The 18858-nt window shown below is 33.1% G+C and overlaps 2 protein-coding genes across 3 annotated transcripts in view; one reads left to right on the top strand and one right to left on the bottom strand.

Annotated features, from left to right (window-relative positions):
- Positions 1-18858, top strand: part of LOC140060452 (uncharacterized) — a 62476-nt gene that overhangs the window by 11761 nt on the left and 31857 nt on the right. The window lies entirely within an intron of this gene.
- The window catches only part of LOC140060448 (poly [ADP-ribose] polymerase 1-like), an 80880-nt gene that overhangs the window by 37283 nt on the left and 24739 nt on the right, over positions 1-18858 (bottom strand). For both annotated transcript variants that reach the window (XM_072106661.1, XM_072106662.1), the window contains 6 exons: positions 15842-15974; positions 15096-15291; positions 8179-8307; positions 6263-6346; positions 4413-4535; positions 2481-2615 (listed from right to left, as the gene is read on the bottom strand). In XM_072106661.1, the coding sequence (XP_071962762.1) occupies positions 2481-2615; positions 4413-4535; positions 6263-6346; positions 8179-8307; positions 15096-15291; positions 15842-15974 (800 nt within the window). The remainder of the gene's footprint in view (positions 1-2480; positions 2616-4412; positions 4536-6262; positions 6347-8178; positions 8308-15095; positions 15292-15841; positions 15975-18858) is intronic.

Here is an 18858-nt window from a genome sequence, read left to right as displayed (position 1 = left end):
TGAAAGTATCCAACAAAATCATTGTGTGAACGGATTACTACTGTCCAATCAAGTTCACTTTTAGCAATCCACAGCAATTATAATACCTAAATAAGTTATATGAAATAAATAAGTCAATAGCTGAGTGGTTTAGGCAGGGACAGGAAAGCCTTGAATTTGGGAATTTTAGTGGCACAGCCAGTTTGCCTCAGGTTTTTCTATTTTTGAGGGGTAGCAAGGCCAACTTGGAAGGCACCAAGGCCATTATTTTTTTTAAATAGGCCAAGTCTAGTATTCATTGTTGAAAATTTATATTTTTTCGCAATTCGGTGGTTATTGTGGTGAAAATTCTAGGGCACTACGGCCAGTAGTGGCCGTGGTTGTTGTACATTTTCAAAGACATTGAGGACAATTGAGAGGGGCACCAACTGCACTGGCTGCGGTAAAAATTCAAGGCCTGGACAGGGATTGTTAAAGCATTGCTTTTAGTAGCACTTTTTCGCGGCCTACACTCTCCATGGTTCTGGTGGCAGAACAAGTTTGTTTGCTATAACCTTTAGGCCCGGTTTACATTAATTGCCCTCGGGTACTTAAAAAAAAACCCATCAAGATGAGTAAGAGCATAGTTCACACTGTCCCTGCCGCGATTTTTTTTTTTGTACATAAGTTGGGGACCCCCTCATGAAACGTCACAAAATAAACATGAATAATTCATCAGTTAAATTTTCTTGTTCCGTTTGCACCCAAGCGTATTGCGGTACGATTCTAGGCCTATCTCTGCTGTTGTTGCGGCGTGCCATTTCATAGAATAGAATAGCTGCGTTTTGTGTGGATTGTCGAAATAATCAGCCTTTAGTTTATGGTGTTTTTAATATAATTTATTACTAAAGAATTACGTGTTAAAATTATAGTTTCTATTAATAATATTAGGCCTAATTATTAGTCTCTAAACCCATGTCTATTCTAGTAGTAGCTGTGTGGGTGTGTGTGACGTGTGTGTGTTAGGTATGACACAATCCGAGTAATAAGTCAGCAAAATTAAACAATAAACATTACACAAAAATACATTTTTTATTCTCGTGGGTCTAATCTTCCCATCTCATGTGTTCATATACGCGCATTTTTAAAGTTCCTTTGATTACATGCATATTGTTTGATAATAAAATAGCAGAATTAAAAAAATACAGTCACACCTTCTTTATTCTTGTGGGTCTAAGCTTTCTTTGGGCTATGTCCAATGAATTACTACTTAGTGTAATGTCTTGCCTAGCTGTCGATTAGCCTCGACTCAACACATTTTGCATAGTGTTGTGTGTGTGAAGAAGAGTGCGCGAAGGCAATCACGTGAATTGAATCCTAGGCCTACTGTAAAAGTATCGTATCATCTGTGTAATCACTTCTTGTTGCTATACGCTTGGGTGCACACGGAACAACAAATTTAACTGATGAATTATTCATGTTTATTTTTGTGACGTTTCATGAGGGGTCCCCAACTTATGTACGAAAAAAAAATCGCGTCCCTGCCAATGTCATGGATAGAAAAACAGGTGCCTGTATAGGGACTGCAAAGGACATTACATGAGCCTTTGGGTTGAAGCATGTTATTGAAAAGGTAACTATTTAGTATTCCACCTATTAAGACCTTGAGTAAATTTAGTGTTAATAAGAACAAAATACATATATTTATTATTATGAAAATAAAAATCTACTTATTCTGTGGCTTTAGTAGATAATGGGAAGAGTCAATTTCTTTGATGTATGCACTTTTAAACTCTGAGATATTGGAATCTTCAATCAATAAAAAATATGTATACTCTGATGTATGAAGTTGTTGACGGACACTGCTAGATAAAAGTAATTAAGATGTTGGTTATAAAAAGATAAGATGGAATCAACATATAAAAAAACCTATTTAAATCAAACAGAGTGGGTGGGTTGTAAGGCTAGATCAAAATATTGGATTTAAAAACTTAAGCTATGTCTACACTATCAAACAAAAAGTGTGATGTGCCAAAATATGGTAGTGATATGCCCAAATATGGTAGTGCTATATCATCATTTTTTGGCACATCAAATTTGATAGTGGAGACAGAGATTAAGTAAACTGAGTGGGTGGTTGTTGTAAGGCTAGATCAAAATAATGGATTTAAAGACTTGTTGTTAATTACGTAAACTTGTTGTTTTTGGCTCGAATTTTCAACTTAAAGTGAATAACTTTAATATTTCTTTGATATGGCCAATTTAAATTTAGAATATTTTTTTTTCCATTTTTTGTGTTTCAAGAGACAATACATCTTTAAATTTATTTAGCCAATTATGATATTTGTCTTTAGTGTAGTACTTATCTATATTATGATAAGAGAGAGTTTTTAATTTGAACTTCCCTGAGGAGAGTATCTTTCTTAGTGTAACATAAACAGTTTAAACATTTGCAATCCAAAGATGAAATTTTGAATAAAACTTTTTGGGATCCAATTTTTCAGAAACCTCATAAGACTTACCTCCATTTTGCATTTGAGGCTGTTGTAATGAATGTCAATTGGGTCCTTGGATTCGTCACCACCTTCACTACCACCTTTCAGTAGGCTGTAGGCCACCTCAATGTCCAAAAGGTTAGCCAACATTTCACTCTTACTCTGGAAAAATAAAAATATCTTTTTAAGGCCCCATATTTGGAAATATTTTTTCCAAAACATTTATGATTCAACATTTTGAAACTATTAGACTACACTATGATACTATTATTTCACTGGTTTTTTATTCAATGTCAATTTAATTTTAAGCCATTTTGGCAACCTGATATATGAGATTATACAGGGACACAGTTTAACAATAAAGATCTACGTGAGTGAATTACTGAATTAAATTGTTGTTTAAGAAACTGCAAATATCTAGCAGTTTCTATGAAGTTTGATAATAATAATATAATAATATTTATTGGTTACTCTCCTTTAAAACGGAGGAACACTCTCGTAACAAGAGGTTCGACCCATACAATATGTTTACAAAATAAATTCATACAGTTATTACAATATATATATATATATATATATATATACAGGTACAAAAAAGTTAATACATTCTCAAAAGCTAATTCAACAAACGTAATTCATCTTTATTTACTACAACTATGCGGTCAAATGAGACAAACTTTTTTCTAAAAAGTCATTTATCTTTACGACCTTGTAAATGCTTGCCGTGTGACCTTCCAGTAAACTCTTACATGTCTGATTCTCTGCCGTAAAATTATTTCGTAAAAATAAAGGGCACTCGAAAATAAAAGTGCTAGTCAATGGGCTCTAATTAAACAAGTTCAATGACATAAGAACATCTATAATAGGGAGGTTTCGCAACCTTACGAATACGATAACGAAAACGGATACGTCACACATTTGTGAAACTTTTGAGCTGATCCCCATTTCATATTCGTAAAGCGTATTCGTGTTGACGAATATCACCAGTCATATTCGTAACTACAAAACGAGTATAGTTTTTGATCTATTTTGCACATTTTGCATTTGAATTAGGAATGATTCATGATTATAATATAATTATAGATTTATTGAAAGTAATTTACTAAAGTAATTTACTAAAATTCCAGGTCAATTTTGATAAATAGCAGTTTTTAAAGTTCTCACTCGCTTTGATGTTACACTAGGCCTAGGCAGCCAAGCACCAAGCAACACGTACCCGCGCTTCACTCAAATTTACCGCAGTCATATTTTGGACGTGCCTCAATATTTCGTTGCCATGCGAAACAGATTTTTTATGGCTTACGAAAACAAATACGTGTGCGTGACGTATCCGTTTTCGTTATCGTATTCGTAAGATTGCGAAACCTCTCTATTAATTCACATTAAAGTTGACTGGTAGTCTAATTGCAGTTTAAGAAGGATGTATTGAGGTAAATTTAATAACCCTTTACTTTTTAAATTGTGTAATTTTTCTGCAAAGTTAGCATAGTAATCAGGAATAGAGAATTCTTGTAACAACCAACACTAACTAAAATATCGTAAAAATATGCAACAATTTTAAGTATTAATTTTGAAAAAAGCACCTATTATGGTGTGAATCAAACTGCATTGGTGTGAAAAAATGATAAGAATTTCAGCTGAAACTGGGAATAATTATGAGATAATACCATATTAAATTGTTCTTAACTGATTTGTGTAATTTAAGAAAGATATCCAAATTATGAACAATTTTAAATATTAAAATTTAATAAAAAGCACCTTTCATTGAAGGGAATCAAACCACAAAGGTGTAAACAAATCAAAACAATTTCATATTAAACTGGGCATAATTAGGAGATAATGTCATACTAAAATGTTCTTAACTGATTTGTGTGATTTAAGAAAGATATTCAAATTGATTAAAAACAGCTGAAATGGTTAAAAATTCACACCCATGTAACCAATGATTAAACAACTAACCTTAATCACGTCCAAGTTATCGATAATCGGTGGCTTTTGAAGGCCAAAGTCATGTGGAATCAGAGTATAGAATCGGTTTGAAGCGTCCAGAAGGGCCGTTGCTGTAGCGTGCTGTTCAACATGCTGGGAAAAAAAAACATATTATTATGTTTTGTCTCCCAGAGAGCCCAGTTATGATCAGTGGCTGTGTGTGTGTGTGTACTAGTAAAAGAACTTATAACAACAATCTCATGTTCGTCCGAAGCGCGTAACAATTTCTAAAGGCATTGTGGGATAGAATAGAGCTAATGGGTGGCGCCATTGTGAGCCATGGAGTAGCTCGCCCGCATTAAATTAGAAAGTCAAAATCATAGAGGGGATCTGCTAATATTATAGGGGGATAGAGTAATTGACTGAGCCCTCTATGGGAATTAATAGTTTTGACTTCCTAGTTTGGAGGGGGCGCTGCTCCATGCTGTGAAATGGCGTCGCCCAGTTTGACCTTTTAACCCTGTACTTCCGATACTGTGTTTTGAATGCAAATTGAAGAACAGGAGATTCTTGGTACTAGTACACCAGGATAACCCCTTACTCGTCTCGAAAGATGTACTCGGTTGCACATGAGCTAGATGTGTACACGAGACCTACGTCTTAGGTCCTTATCCGAGAAGACTTGTTCTACCACCAGAACCATGGAGCGAGTGAGCCTCGAACCCTTGCTGATGTTATGGCTACGTAATTTACGGTTCCACAGTCTTAACCGCTTAGTAACTCACTCGCTATTACTGTATTTATGGGACAGGCATTGACGAATCCCACAAGTGAGTTGTTTCTATTAAATACTTAAAGCCCCCCTCCCTACATTTTTTAGATATAATTTAAGATCACAAACTATATTTAATGTAAAAATAATACTATATGGTCCTATTGCGATAACTTTTTTCGTCTTTAAACGGTTAAAAATGTGAAAAATAAGTCGATTCTAATAATTATAACGGCCCGCTATAAATCCCAAAATGCATTGCGCGCGGATTGATATTTTTGTTTTTCACCTGTAATTCGCCCACTTTTCGATCGATCGTGAGGCCAAAACAAATGGAAGACTCCTAACTTTTCAGCGAAAATACCGGTTTTCCCCCAATTTGTATCAACGGAGTCTGGCAAAAATAGAAAGACAATTAATGCAGCAACTATACAACGTCAGGCTAGGTATATAGCTAGCGTACGATGTTTGTACGTTACCGATGTTTACCAGCTAGGCCTACAAAACTAAGCCTAGCTAGGCTAAGCCTAAGACCGTCCACGAGAGGTCTATCGCCGCGAGCTACTTAGGTAGTGCACTGTTTCTCACTTTTTATCATAATTTACCATAAAACGTACATTTAAGACAAGGAATGACATGGTTTAATGTTTTTAAAGTGATATATATGTATTATTTTCCAAAAAACGTTCAAAATTGCAGGGAAGGGGTCTTTAAGTAAATAACAATTCAAGCATTGAATTAATTGAATGACAATACAAGTATTTCAATTAAAGGGTGTTTCCCTTAACCGAACTTGGCCTGACTGGTGTACATTATATCTGTGGCTATATCACAGAAGAAATTCTCCATAGCATTCTGCTATATAAGTCAATACACCTTAACTAAAATAAAAAAAATATATATTGACTTAAGTGAAATACTAAGGTATAATCATAACAGCATCAGATCCAGGATTTTGAATTTGAGAGAGCCTAAAAATTGTAAAATAAAATGGCTATGGCTTTGCTGAACTTAATAACCCAATGTCCTATATTTTGCATTGTTGAATCGCTCATGCATAAAAGTTTTGCACAAGTTTATTGAAAATTTATTAAACATTCTTGTGTACCTTCTGGAGTTCAGTAAGAACAGCATAAGCATTCTCAATTTGCTTTCTTGAAAGTTTCCCCAAGGGCATCTTTTGAAGGTCAATCTAGAGAGAAAAAAACCATTTAAATTAAAATGTTCAAATGTAAATGTCATTTACATATATAATTTAAAGTCTCCTCTTAGGTGTACCATCAGGAACAATTAATCAAATTTAGACTAATTGTACTCAGAGAGAATTTGTTTCGAATCCCCAAGGGTAGACTTTTTTAAGTTGAAATACGGCGTTGAAAATAATACTATGTATGAAAGATATATATTCAAAATGGGTTGGTGTGATGACTGTGATGCGTCAGTATTGATTATTGTTTAAGGCTAAAACTTAGGATTAGATGGAACTGTACATCATTAGTGGTGGCAAGTAAGCTTGTTGTGTATATAAAAAAATGTATTACAATTAAACAATGATGTGGTTAGGACACTTGACTGTCATACAGAGTGACCCGGGTTCAATTCCCAACAACACCCAGTCCACTCACTGTAAATAAGTACCTAGTTGAAAATACTAGGGATTATAAGGCAGTGTGGAAAGGAACTTGCCACCCTACCGCATAATGCTGAGGTTTAGTACAATGAGCTCCTAAAAGCTCATTCCCGTACGTTCAGAATGAACACGCGACTCATCTTAATTATGTCATTCAACTTTACTGGTTAAAAAACAAAGAAAAGAAAACCACCAGAAAGAACATGTGCTCAAAGCTGTCTTGGACAAAAAAGAACTTATAATTGGAAAAAAACATCATCTCCTGGTGTGCTTATCATTGTCCGGTACAGTCTGAAGATGTCATTCAGCATAAAGGGAAAATGAATCAAAATCACTGAGTTTAAATGAGCGCTGTTAAGGTCAATTTACACAGACGAGCGGTAACAGTAACCGGCAAACCATAAAACCTGTATCTATCCTCAGTGGAATGGAAGCCACCTGTCTGCTCAGTGTTGCGTGTAAATAGCCATAGGGAATAACTTAGATTCTATATTTTTATTACCGGTACCACTCGTCTCTGTAAAATGCCTTTTAAGGCTGGACAGCAGGTATTTCTATTTTTCTACATGGTGTACAACGTTGGACGAAGTTAGCAGACAGTAGGATGATTAACCTTATCAATTGGAGGCTGAACACATGAATGATCATCAGACAAACATAACATATTCAACGTGGATGCACCCACACATATCTAAATTCTATTCCATTCTTGATGAGTGTGAACAAATTTATTTAATATCTAGAAATTAAGTATTATCAAGATATTCCCAGATGGAAAGCTATAGTCTGGGAATTGTAAATTGAAAAGCGTTCATCAAGAGAGATAAACAATCTAATTACATTCAAATCTGCATATAAATAATCTTGATTTATGTAGGAATTTGTGTTTTAAATTTACAACACAGACTGCTACATTCTATGGTCACCGTACAGTACAGATAGGCTACTACATCAGTACTTCTATGAATTGATGACTAGTTGGTGACAAGAACGCCAGTTGGTCATACCCAGTACCGTTTTGATTTTACGATCATTCGGGAAACCACCTCACGACGAATTTACAACACAGACTACAACTAGCAAAAAAAGCATCTAATGTATCACTTTCTGACAAAGTTTGACAGTGATATCACTACAGGAGGAAGGGGGGTGATAGAAGGAAGAAAAGGGGAAGCGGGTGGGGATATAGAAGGAAGGGAAGGGGGTGGGGGATATAGAAGGAAGGGAAGGGGGTGGGGGATATAGAAGGAAGGGAAGGGGTGGGGGGTGGGGATATAATATGATACAATCTCTCAGAATTATCAAGTTTTCTTTTTTTTATATGGTACAATTTCACATTTATCAAAAACATATAAATATTCCATAATAATTAATAAATTGTTAATTTGTCTTGCCTCAAACTCTAGAAGTGTTTGCTTCATTAGTTTAACATCAAAAATGCGCCTGATCAAGTTCTGAACCTCATCTGGTAAAGTTGACTTGGTATCGCCATGAGAATCCAATGAGCGAATCTTGCTTTCCTCCTAAAAAAAAAAACAAATGGGGATTAATGAGGATTGATTAGGAGGTTGAGCTTGACATACAGTAGGGATTAACATAGCTTGACTTAAATATGGAGATCAACAGGGCTTGACTTAAATATGGGGATTAACAGGGCTTGATTTAAATATAGGGATTAACATGGCTTGACTTAAATATGGGGATTAACAGGGCTTGACTTAAATATGGGGATTAACAAGGCTAGACTTAAATATTGGGATTAACATGGCTTGAGTTAAATTTGGTTATTAACATGGCTTGACTTAAATATAAAGATTAACAGGGCTCAACCTAAATATGGGAATTAACATGGCTCGACTTAAATATGGGGATTAACAGGGCTCGACTTAAACATAGGGATTAACAGGGCTCGACTTAAACATGGGGATTAACAGGGCTCGACTTAAACATGGGGATTTACAGGGCTTGACTTAAACATGGGGATTAACAGTGCTCGACATAAACATGGGGATTAACAGCGCTCGACTTAAACATGGGATTAACAGGGCTCGACTTAAGCATAGGGATTAACAGGGCTTGACTTGTTATACCTTTAAGAAAACATAAAATTTACCACTACACGCATTCTGAATTATTACATGTCAGGTTTATCTAACAAATCAAATCTACAAATGATTAATGTATCACGAAAACACATCGTAACTCTTACACTTAAATGTCTCAAAGTACCGATTTCATTTACGAGTGAAAGTAACGAAATAAAAAGCTGTCAAAACTAAATGTATTCAAGATTGAAATTATGAATAAAGCAGAATTAAATTTAATCAATTCCTTTAAAATCAATCAAACTTCGGTGAACAGAAAGAAAGAACTACATACTTAAATTATGTGAGCATGAGAGTTTCAGTATGGTAGAAGTGCAGACCGAGCTTCACGCATTATGTGAATGCCCATTTACTGCACACATACGGCAAACTTGCTGCCATATAGCCTTGTGTTTTTATTTTCTATTGAACCTTTAATACTGTTAAAATTTATTTTCGAAGTTCTTAAAGTTAGCGAAAATATTATCCAAGTTTGTTATTGCTATTTTCATGCTTGTATCACCTACTATTTGTGTGCCATGTTGGACACTGTTATCCCCAGTTGTCAATGAAGAATAATAGAAAAAATAAGTTGACATGCTACTGTACAATTATGTACAATAAATGCAGTTGCGTGTATAATAAAGAATTTACTGTTCCAGCCTACAGTGAGGGATCAGGGGGGTAAAATTGACTGGGTCCAATCTGCTCACAACATTGATTGACCTGACCTAGTTCTGTCGTTACAGAATAATAGCGCCCTATCATATACCCACAACACAACTATCTATATCTCTACTAATATTTGGCATATAGCCACAGAAGCATCCATCCACAATATACAGTTAATATATATGGTTAATAAGTGACCACAACTGTTGGATTATTGCATATTTATACTTCCACATACACAGTAATAAAAAAAAATCTGTCCAATCTTTCAAATGGCTGTGACATACAAATCAGATGTTTTTAAATTAGAAAACCTATAAAAGAAAATAAGGGTTAATTGAACAAGACAATCCCTATCATCATCTAATCTTGCGTAACTATAATAAATAGTTTTATAAATTGTATTGGATGTTTTTGTATCAGAATAAGTGAATATTATGGTTATAAAAGATAATTTTCCTGTGATGCTAAATTGTAAATCTCCTTTAATCTATAATATGCAAGAAAGGTGTCCATAACACATGTTGTGTATATGTACATGTATGTATATTTATGTGTATGTTTGTCTTGTGAACAGGGTTGCATTTGAGAAAGATCACTAATTGGATTACACTAAATGAAAGATGGAGGGAACAATTACTATTTACAACTTCAAGTGCATTAATGGCCAACCCTTCACTATCATATTCACCTTCAATGTTTAATGACTCCCTCCATCCAAAATGCACCCGTAGCCAAAGTTGTAACACATTAATAACACCAAACTGGAAAAATGCTCAAGGTAAAAAGAACCTTTAAATACAAAGCAACAAAAGAAAAGAATTTTTACCAACTGAAATTAGAACAAAAGTAACTAGGAAAAATATCTATAAATTCAAAAATATATCAACTCAAAAGTCATCTAACTAATGATACATTATATCTACCTTTGTATTTCACTTTGTATGTCTGTCTGTATGTCTTTTATACAAAATAAAATAGGTTTTTAACTGTTCTGTATATATCTTTCTAATTAAGCCTACCGTATATTTCGGTGTATAAGTCGCACTTTTGACACGCAAATTTGACCTCTAAATTAAGGGTGCGTCTTATACACCGAACATAAATGCCTCACCACACAGATTGTACATAGGCCTAGGCTATCACCTCGTTTGCTAGGCCTGAGTAGGCTAGGCCTAGCTACAGTAACTAACTAACGTAACGGCAACCTGCTTCTGCCTAGTTTTCAAGTCATTTCAGCATGATGTTATACTAAATATGATGAAAAGATTTGTTCATTATGGCGCTCCGATAAAATTTTATTTGTAAACGTTTACGTCGTACGATTGGAATAGTATTTATTTATACAGTAGTTATACGCACGACCGCCGTACCCCAAGCGCAAGCCCTTATTTTGGTGGCCACATGGTGTACGGTATTCGACTAGTATATTCTCCAGGTGATTATAGCATGGACCTAGCGTACACACTTCTCGGATACATAGATACTAATCGAATACGATTGTCCGTGAAAACGCGCGCCCTCTCGAAATGATCAAGCGAGGCTAGCCCACACACGTGCGTGTTACACACACGGTCATGCACTCGATGTTGCGGCGAAACTCATGAATAACAAGTTAGAAAGAACTTGTTGAGGCTGGGCGCGGCCGAGACTAGGTAAGAAAAAACATAAATAAAGGATGCCGTTGTAGATATAACAAAATATATTATTACAATAATATTGATTACATTTTAAAAAAACATTGTTTTGATGAAATATAAGGTGCGTCTTATACATCGACGATATAAAAAATACCGATATTTTACTCTCAGTTGGGGGTGCGTCTTATACACAGGTGCGACTTATACACCGAAATATACGGTATGTATGCTTTTATTTTTCTGTATATGTTATAATTTTTCTTTTCTTTTAAACCTTTTAACTGGAACATTTTTAAAAGCAGTACTGTACTATATTACTGAAAATTTCAAAAGTCAAAGGACCAACTTATGAGAAGAAAGCAAGACATTAACTCATCTTTCATCAGGAAAATAAGGAATATCTTTAATAAATAACCGGAGCATCAAACAGCTCTCGGATCATCAGATACATTTCCCATTCTGTGAAAGGCGGCCAAGTATTTCAATTTCTACTGGACTTCAATTTCTGCGAAAACTAGACCAATTGCTTTGGGGTCAAGATGTCAAGATAAATACTTTGTAAAACCGATCAAACAGCTTGGAATAGTAAACTATGGGAGGTGCGTTTCCTGTCTTGTTGACATTGACCCAACATGGAAACTGTATGTTGATTAATTTAATCTACTACTACTTTAATTAATCTACTTTAGGAAACATTTTAAATTAGAGGTCTTTGGTTTGAAACCAAAAAAGGAAAACAAAATCTGAGTCGTTATTTATCATCAATTCGGGATGTGACCAAAACTCTACAAACTCCAAAAAAAAAAATCCAAACTTTTAAAATTGCGTAATGTTTTTATCAGTATTTTCACTACACCATCATTTAGATTTACATTTATAAATATTTTTGTAAATTACGTCTTCAGCTTTGGCTGGTTTTTGTGTCATTTTATAATATACTGAAATAAATAATTTCTGAACAACACTTATTCAACGCATTTATGTGGTGTGCAATAATCTACAATTTGGATTATTGTTCAAATTAATGGTATAAAAAAACTGCGAAAAATTGTTCTAACATAGTCAAATTAAAGCCGATTTTCCATTAGGAAAATTTGTTTGCACGAATCCAACGTTTCAAAGAGAAAAAAATCGCCTACTTTCTTTCCACTACATAAGCGAATAGCTGCGACGTTCATGTTCCTCGCGTGGTTGCTGAGTATTTCGATTCGCACGAGTGCTCATGAAAGCGTCATAGCTCATTTCCTGAGCTCTGATTGGTTGCGCAATATTTCACTTCGCAAAAAGTAGAAACAATTCGAACTAGTAAATTTCACTGAAGCGAAAAATCAAAGGAACAAGAATTCGTCGCAGAAGGGAGTAGGACAGACAGAAACTTGAATATGCATGCGCAGAGCATGACTCTTTCGATTCGCGCGAACAAATTCGCCTACTGGAAAATCGGCTTAAAGATGTGCAAGTACCAATCGTGTGGAGATAGTGGATAAAGTTTATGGTTAGGACATTATGGTCATAATATAAATATATTGAAATAATTTTATGCTACTAAAAAATCTATTTTATATATCTATGTGACTACAGAAAACACAACAACAAAGAATATGACTTTATAGCCGCCAGCGGAAGCACGAATATAACATTTGATGTATCATTTCATTCAATCAATTACAGTATAATTAAGGTCTTAATATTAACAGTCCATTATCGTTTTCGAATTCAAAACCTAAAGAATTTAGATAGATAGATCAAATTGAAATTTGGTAAGAAAAGGATTTAATCAAAGACAGGAAATTATGAAATGAAATGCAAAAAGAAGACAAATTTACTTTTAATAAATGTGCAGTACTGCAAATGATACTTCCTTTGACAGTCGTTTGATTAAATATTTTGTGCCCTATGATTTTCATGCAAGGAAGGACTATATATTAATGAGAAGGGTTTTTGTTAAAGATGTATTGTCCCCCAAAAACATGAAAAATGAACATTAATTAAATCAGACTTTGAATAGGTTATTTTGTAGTTCTAATAGTTAATCATTTTTCATAGAAAAAAAAAGAAAAAAAAAAATGTTTTCACTTATAAAATGAGTTTTTTCATGTAAATAATGGTTGGAAATCAAATTTTTGGTCAAAGTGAATAACTATTATGTGACATTAAAATGGCATATTCAACAACAAATTTTTAAAAAATATATTTTTTCAGGGGGAAAATATATCTTTAAGGCATAAATGCAGAGATTTTTTTGTTGCTATTTATCGTGGGTTCCAAATAGTTTGCACTATATTTCTAAAGGTCTTGTTAATCTTGAATAAAAAAAATTGACCCTGTATAGTCCCTTGATATTGAGGAATTTAGGGGGGGGGGGTGTTAATTATATTAGGATTGCATTAAGAATTGAATTTAATTAATTTTTTTTATGTGTCCTAATTTAGTCTAAATTGTATAAGATTATACTGAAGCATTCAATTATATAATTGAATAACTAATTCAATAATAACTTAATATAAAAAAAATTGAAATAAAGAATTTGGAAAATTAACAACTGGTAAAAAGGTAGTCTTATAAAGAAAAAGAAACGTGTTTATCTGAAGTGTGTTGTCTATAAATACACTCACTGTTACCATGGTGACTAATTGATGATAAATAAGGAAGTATGTAACACTTAAAACACTTTTCTCGAACAGAATTGTTGAAATCACATTGATAGAGCGTGTGAAGAGTCGTCGTTTGCGAAGGTACTAATTTGTAAATAAAGGACGTAGTCACTTAGTGATCGTTTTATCTAGGACAGTTGGGAGTGCTAATTAAAAGCAACGCCACCAAACCATTAGGAATTAAGTATGCTGGTCATGGTTACAGCATGTTTTGCAAAGAAAAAAACAAATAAACAAACTATGTCATCTAGTTGAAGCACAATTTTGTTAAGAAAATAAACTGAATGATCTGAAATCGATACAACAATAAGATTAAGTATAATACTGTATATTCAATGAGCAAGTTTGAAAGTGCAAATTTGTTATCAAAATCAACCACATATATTATTATCTTAATTAATTGAAATTGTTCAATTTCTTTATTTTTATTTATACATTTCACCTTTATTTAGCCACCTATATTGGAAAACCAATAGAATGAGAAACTCGTTTCTCCCTACTGCAATGAGGCATGGAAACATTGATTATTTTATGCTGTACCCTTACACACACCAATCTTGCTTGTATTTTGTATCTTAAACAATATATTTTATTTTATCTGTATTTTTGTATTTTAAATGATCTGTATTTTATATATATTTTTATATGAATTTAACTTTAAAAACAACAATTATTTCAAACCATGTCCTATATTTTACTGTGTTTGACCATGAATAAATGAAATTGAATGAAATCTTTACACACAGCCACTCATCATAACTGGGCCCTCTGGTCTTTGACTGAAGAGGTCACCCAGTATAAAGAATAAATAAAACAATTATTATACTTTTATTTATATATGAACTATGATCCATTAAATAAACTTTTAAAAGAAAATGTTGTTATTCCATGTAAAAATATGCTTTGAAATACCAGAGGTGAAAATATATGAAGGAAAATTCATTTGTCGAAAACTTGATCATACATCAAGGAAAATATTAATGACAGATTTATATGACCAGTTTAGTAACTCTAAAATACCACCAAAAGCTAAATATTAAACATATCAGGTCAACTGCCCTCTATGTTAATACACTGTCATACTTTTAGAATTTTGAAGTGAGCCCTCTTGGAGTTTAGAAAAAGAAACTTTTAAATTAACAGAGTAAGGCAAAACATCTGACCAATTACTCAAGACCCTGACGCAAAGCTACTCCACAGTAGTTACAAACATTTACAATCCTATGGGATTATACTTGACCATATTTTGTATCATACTAACCTCTCCATAGTCAATATCAATTGGGAAAAATCTATGCGGTTGCTTCTTGAAGTTCTTGCATCCAAATCTGTTGCCCGTCTTTTCTTCGTAGAGTTCACAAAAATCATGAATTGCCTTGTTCTCAGTAGAAAAGGACACAAGTTTGTTGCCCCCTATTGCGGTTCCAACACGCCCCCATGACCTAAAAAGGTAATACCTGAAAAGCACAAAAAACTTATTAATAGTATGCTATTATCTGTATTAGGATATATTGTCCCCCTACAATTTTTAAACATTTTTTTGTTAAATATGCCATTTTGATGTTTCACTTTTACCAAAAATTGGATGGAAAAAAAAATGATTTACCCGAAAGAAATAGTAAAATTGGTTGCCAGCCAATGGGTTTTTGTTTTGTCTTTTTATAAGTGAAAACATTATTTTTTTCCCTGCCTTTTCTTATGTGGAAGTGATTAACTTTATGAAAACTACAAAATGGTCTATTCAAAATCTGATTTTAGTAATTTTCATTGTTCATATATCTTTGGAGGACAATAGGACAATTCTTTAAAGGCTTGTCTACACTATCAAACTTTCTATGATGTGCCCATATATATGGACATGATGATGTCATTTCACTACCATATTTAGACATATCACTACCATATTTGGGCATATCACTACCATATTTGGGCATATCACTACCATATTTAGGCACATCACACTTTAGGGTCTGTAAAGATATTATTCATTTCATCCACATAGCTCACTTTCTGTTGTCGTCACTCTCCAGTAGTTGAATCTTGTAGTATGAGTTGGTTCCTCTGGTGATGTCTACCATACTTAAGGTTACATTGTACAGGACATTATTCTTCTTAAGAACATGAGCTTGGTCTTCCAGATCTACAACAAAAACAAAGAGGAAAAAAGTTAGATATGAGACAAAGTGATATGATGTAATGGGAAAGGACTGACACAGAGGCATAAGAATGACACCAGACTGTCTGTGCCATTTGCTTGAGAAAAGAAGTTCATGAGCAGACAATTATTGGAAAAAAAAAATTTCTCAAAAGCAATAGAATTGGATATATGCAATAGAATTGGATATATGCGATATAATAGCAAATGATTCATAAAACAATAACATGGAATAAGATTGGATTCTAAAACTCTGTATACACATAACTATCAAACTTTATGTGACAAAAAATGTGATGTATCCATATATCACCATGATGATGTCATATCAATACCATATTTGGGCACATCAGACTTGTTTTGTCAAACTAGTTTGATAGTGTAGACAGAGCTTTACAATGTTAGTAATTTTGGATCACTGCGGGTTAACTTTGACCAGTCCAAAAATATGAATAGATAAAGAGGCATTCCTTCTGGTCATTTGCCACTCAATAACTAAATTTGCAACATACTGTATTAAAAAAAAAAGCTTATTTGAGTGAATGTAGCTGTGATTTTGTTCAAAGGAAATTACAGATAATTTGACTTCATAAAACGACCTAAATACCAATGTTATTTAAAGAAAGTTTATCCCATTGGGCGAGCGTACACCGGCATCATACAGTTTATATGGCCCCAAATGTCATTGTTTATAGACATTACTAACTATTGCTGACATACATATGTTGTTCAGCCTTTGTTTATAATTAAATAAAAAGTTTTATTCTTATCTTCAGAATTGTGGACGCAGGAGAATGCTTTAATGTTTATTTTGATATGTGCCATTTTTTTGTCATGGTTTTTTTTAATGTGTATGTTTATACTGATAAGCAACATTATGAATTAATATCACATATGGTTTTAATAACGCATCCCAACTACAGACTCTGTGGCACTATAAACATTGACCTGGTTTTATTTTACATTTTAAAAAAGTGTGTGTTGTCGATGGGAAAAAAAAGTTTGGATGGCATTTTATGGAAATGAATGTTAAAATTACTGTATATAGTACAGCAGGATAAACAAATGAAATAAATATACATTTTAAAGATGCTATAACGAAATTTATATATAGATGTATTTTCCTCTAAAAACATAAAAAATGTTTAATCAGACTTTGAATAGGTTATTTTCACTTTTAATAAAGTTAATCACTTCCGTAAAAAAAAAAAATGGAAAACAAAATAATGTTTTCACTTATAAAATGACAAAATAAATTATTTATTCAACCAAAAACTCATTGGCTGTCACCCAATTTTACATTTTTTATTTAAATTATAGGTTTTTCATGTAAATAAATGTTTTTTCAATCCAATTTTTTGTCAAAGTGGATAACAATATCATGTGATAAAAATATGGAATATTCAACAAAAAATAAATTTTTAGAGAGACAATAACTCTTTAAAATTAAAATAAAACTATTACAATATAATATTTTGTTTTAGAATAACAACAGTATGCTGCTACAACACACAACTTTATACTGTATTTCAAGTTCATCTGTGATGTAAAAGAACCTCTTTCTACTATACATCTTTAAACATGACTAATCATTTCAACATAGCTGTCAATAATATCTACAAATTACCACCAAGGCAACCACCGATGTTTACAACAAGGAGTTCAAAGCGGAAGCCACAAAGGGAAGAAGTCAGGTGTTAAAAATCATTCAAGATAAATACAACCATTGCACGCCCTATATTCAATTAGTCGGTCATTTATCATCTTTTTAAGCATTACCCATTGAACATAACATGTACTGTCTGTAGTAGTAGTAGTAGTAGTAGTAGTAGTAGTAGCAGCCCAAAAGTAAATTTTCTCAAAAAGTCAAAAACTTTTTTTCCCTAAATTGATTTTCCATTCTCATTAATATTAAAAACAAAAAAAATAAAAGGTATTTGGTAAACTGTTACTGATGATACTGTATACAATCACGCAAGGCACTGCACCAGGTGGGTGGAAAAGAGGAAGACCCAAGAAACACTGGAAAGACATCAAGAAATGGACCAAACTGACTCACAATAAGACATTGAGGATGACAGGGCCACATGGAGGAGAGTTGATAAATTATCTATGGTGTCCCAACAGCTCCCAAATGACTAGGGGTAAAGTAAGTAAGTAAGTATTTTATACCTATAAATGTAAATACATTATTAAAATTATACATTCATTTTTGTTTGGCCTTCTTATAAAACTATGAGGTTTGTATGGTTGCTTTACACACACTCCCTTTAAAGATTACTTCAATTAAGTATTTGATGAAAACAAACTATAAACGCTAAGTGAAATTGGCCATAGCACAGAAAATAAACAAGAACATTGCGGTAGGACTGCGGGGTGAATTGGTGGTAGGAAGTAAATATTTTCTTTTCCGGTGTATCGTGTCACAACATTACTAATTAACATAATCATTTGAAACTGTTAATGAACTAAATATAAAAAATTGTCCTTTTAAATGATATATTATAAAGATAAGATTGCCTGAAAGCTCTGCTAATTTTTCTGGTTGTTTTACTTTATCGTTTTGATTTAGCCTTTAGGCTTTTGCTTATTTTATTTCGTATCTTTATTGAGATCCTGCCACTGATCTAATACCCACAGCATTATCATTTTTTTCAGTAATTTGCCTTTGAATTTATAATATACGGGTAGATTGCTTCGTTTAAATAGGAAAACCAATACATTATCATCATTCAATTTATATGCTTTTTAAGAACTTGTTGTTCAAGATATAAAAAATAAAAATTGATTTATACTACTGTTTTTAGCGCTAAATACATTTCTGTTACTTCTGTAATTGTTTGTGCAATAACTGTTTTGTTGTTTATGT

The sequence above is a fragment of the Antedon mediterranea genome, chromosome 10 (assembly GCF_964355755.1).
Source record: "Antedon mediterranea chromosome 10, ecAntMedi1.1, whole genome shotgun sequence".
Taxonomy (NCBI): Eukaryota; Metazoa; Echinodermata; class Crinoidea; order Comatulida; family Antedonidae; genus Antedon; species Antedon mediterranea.
The sequence above is the reverse complement of the archived record's forward strand: the minus strand, read 5'-3'. Positions and strand labels throughout refer to the sequence as shown.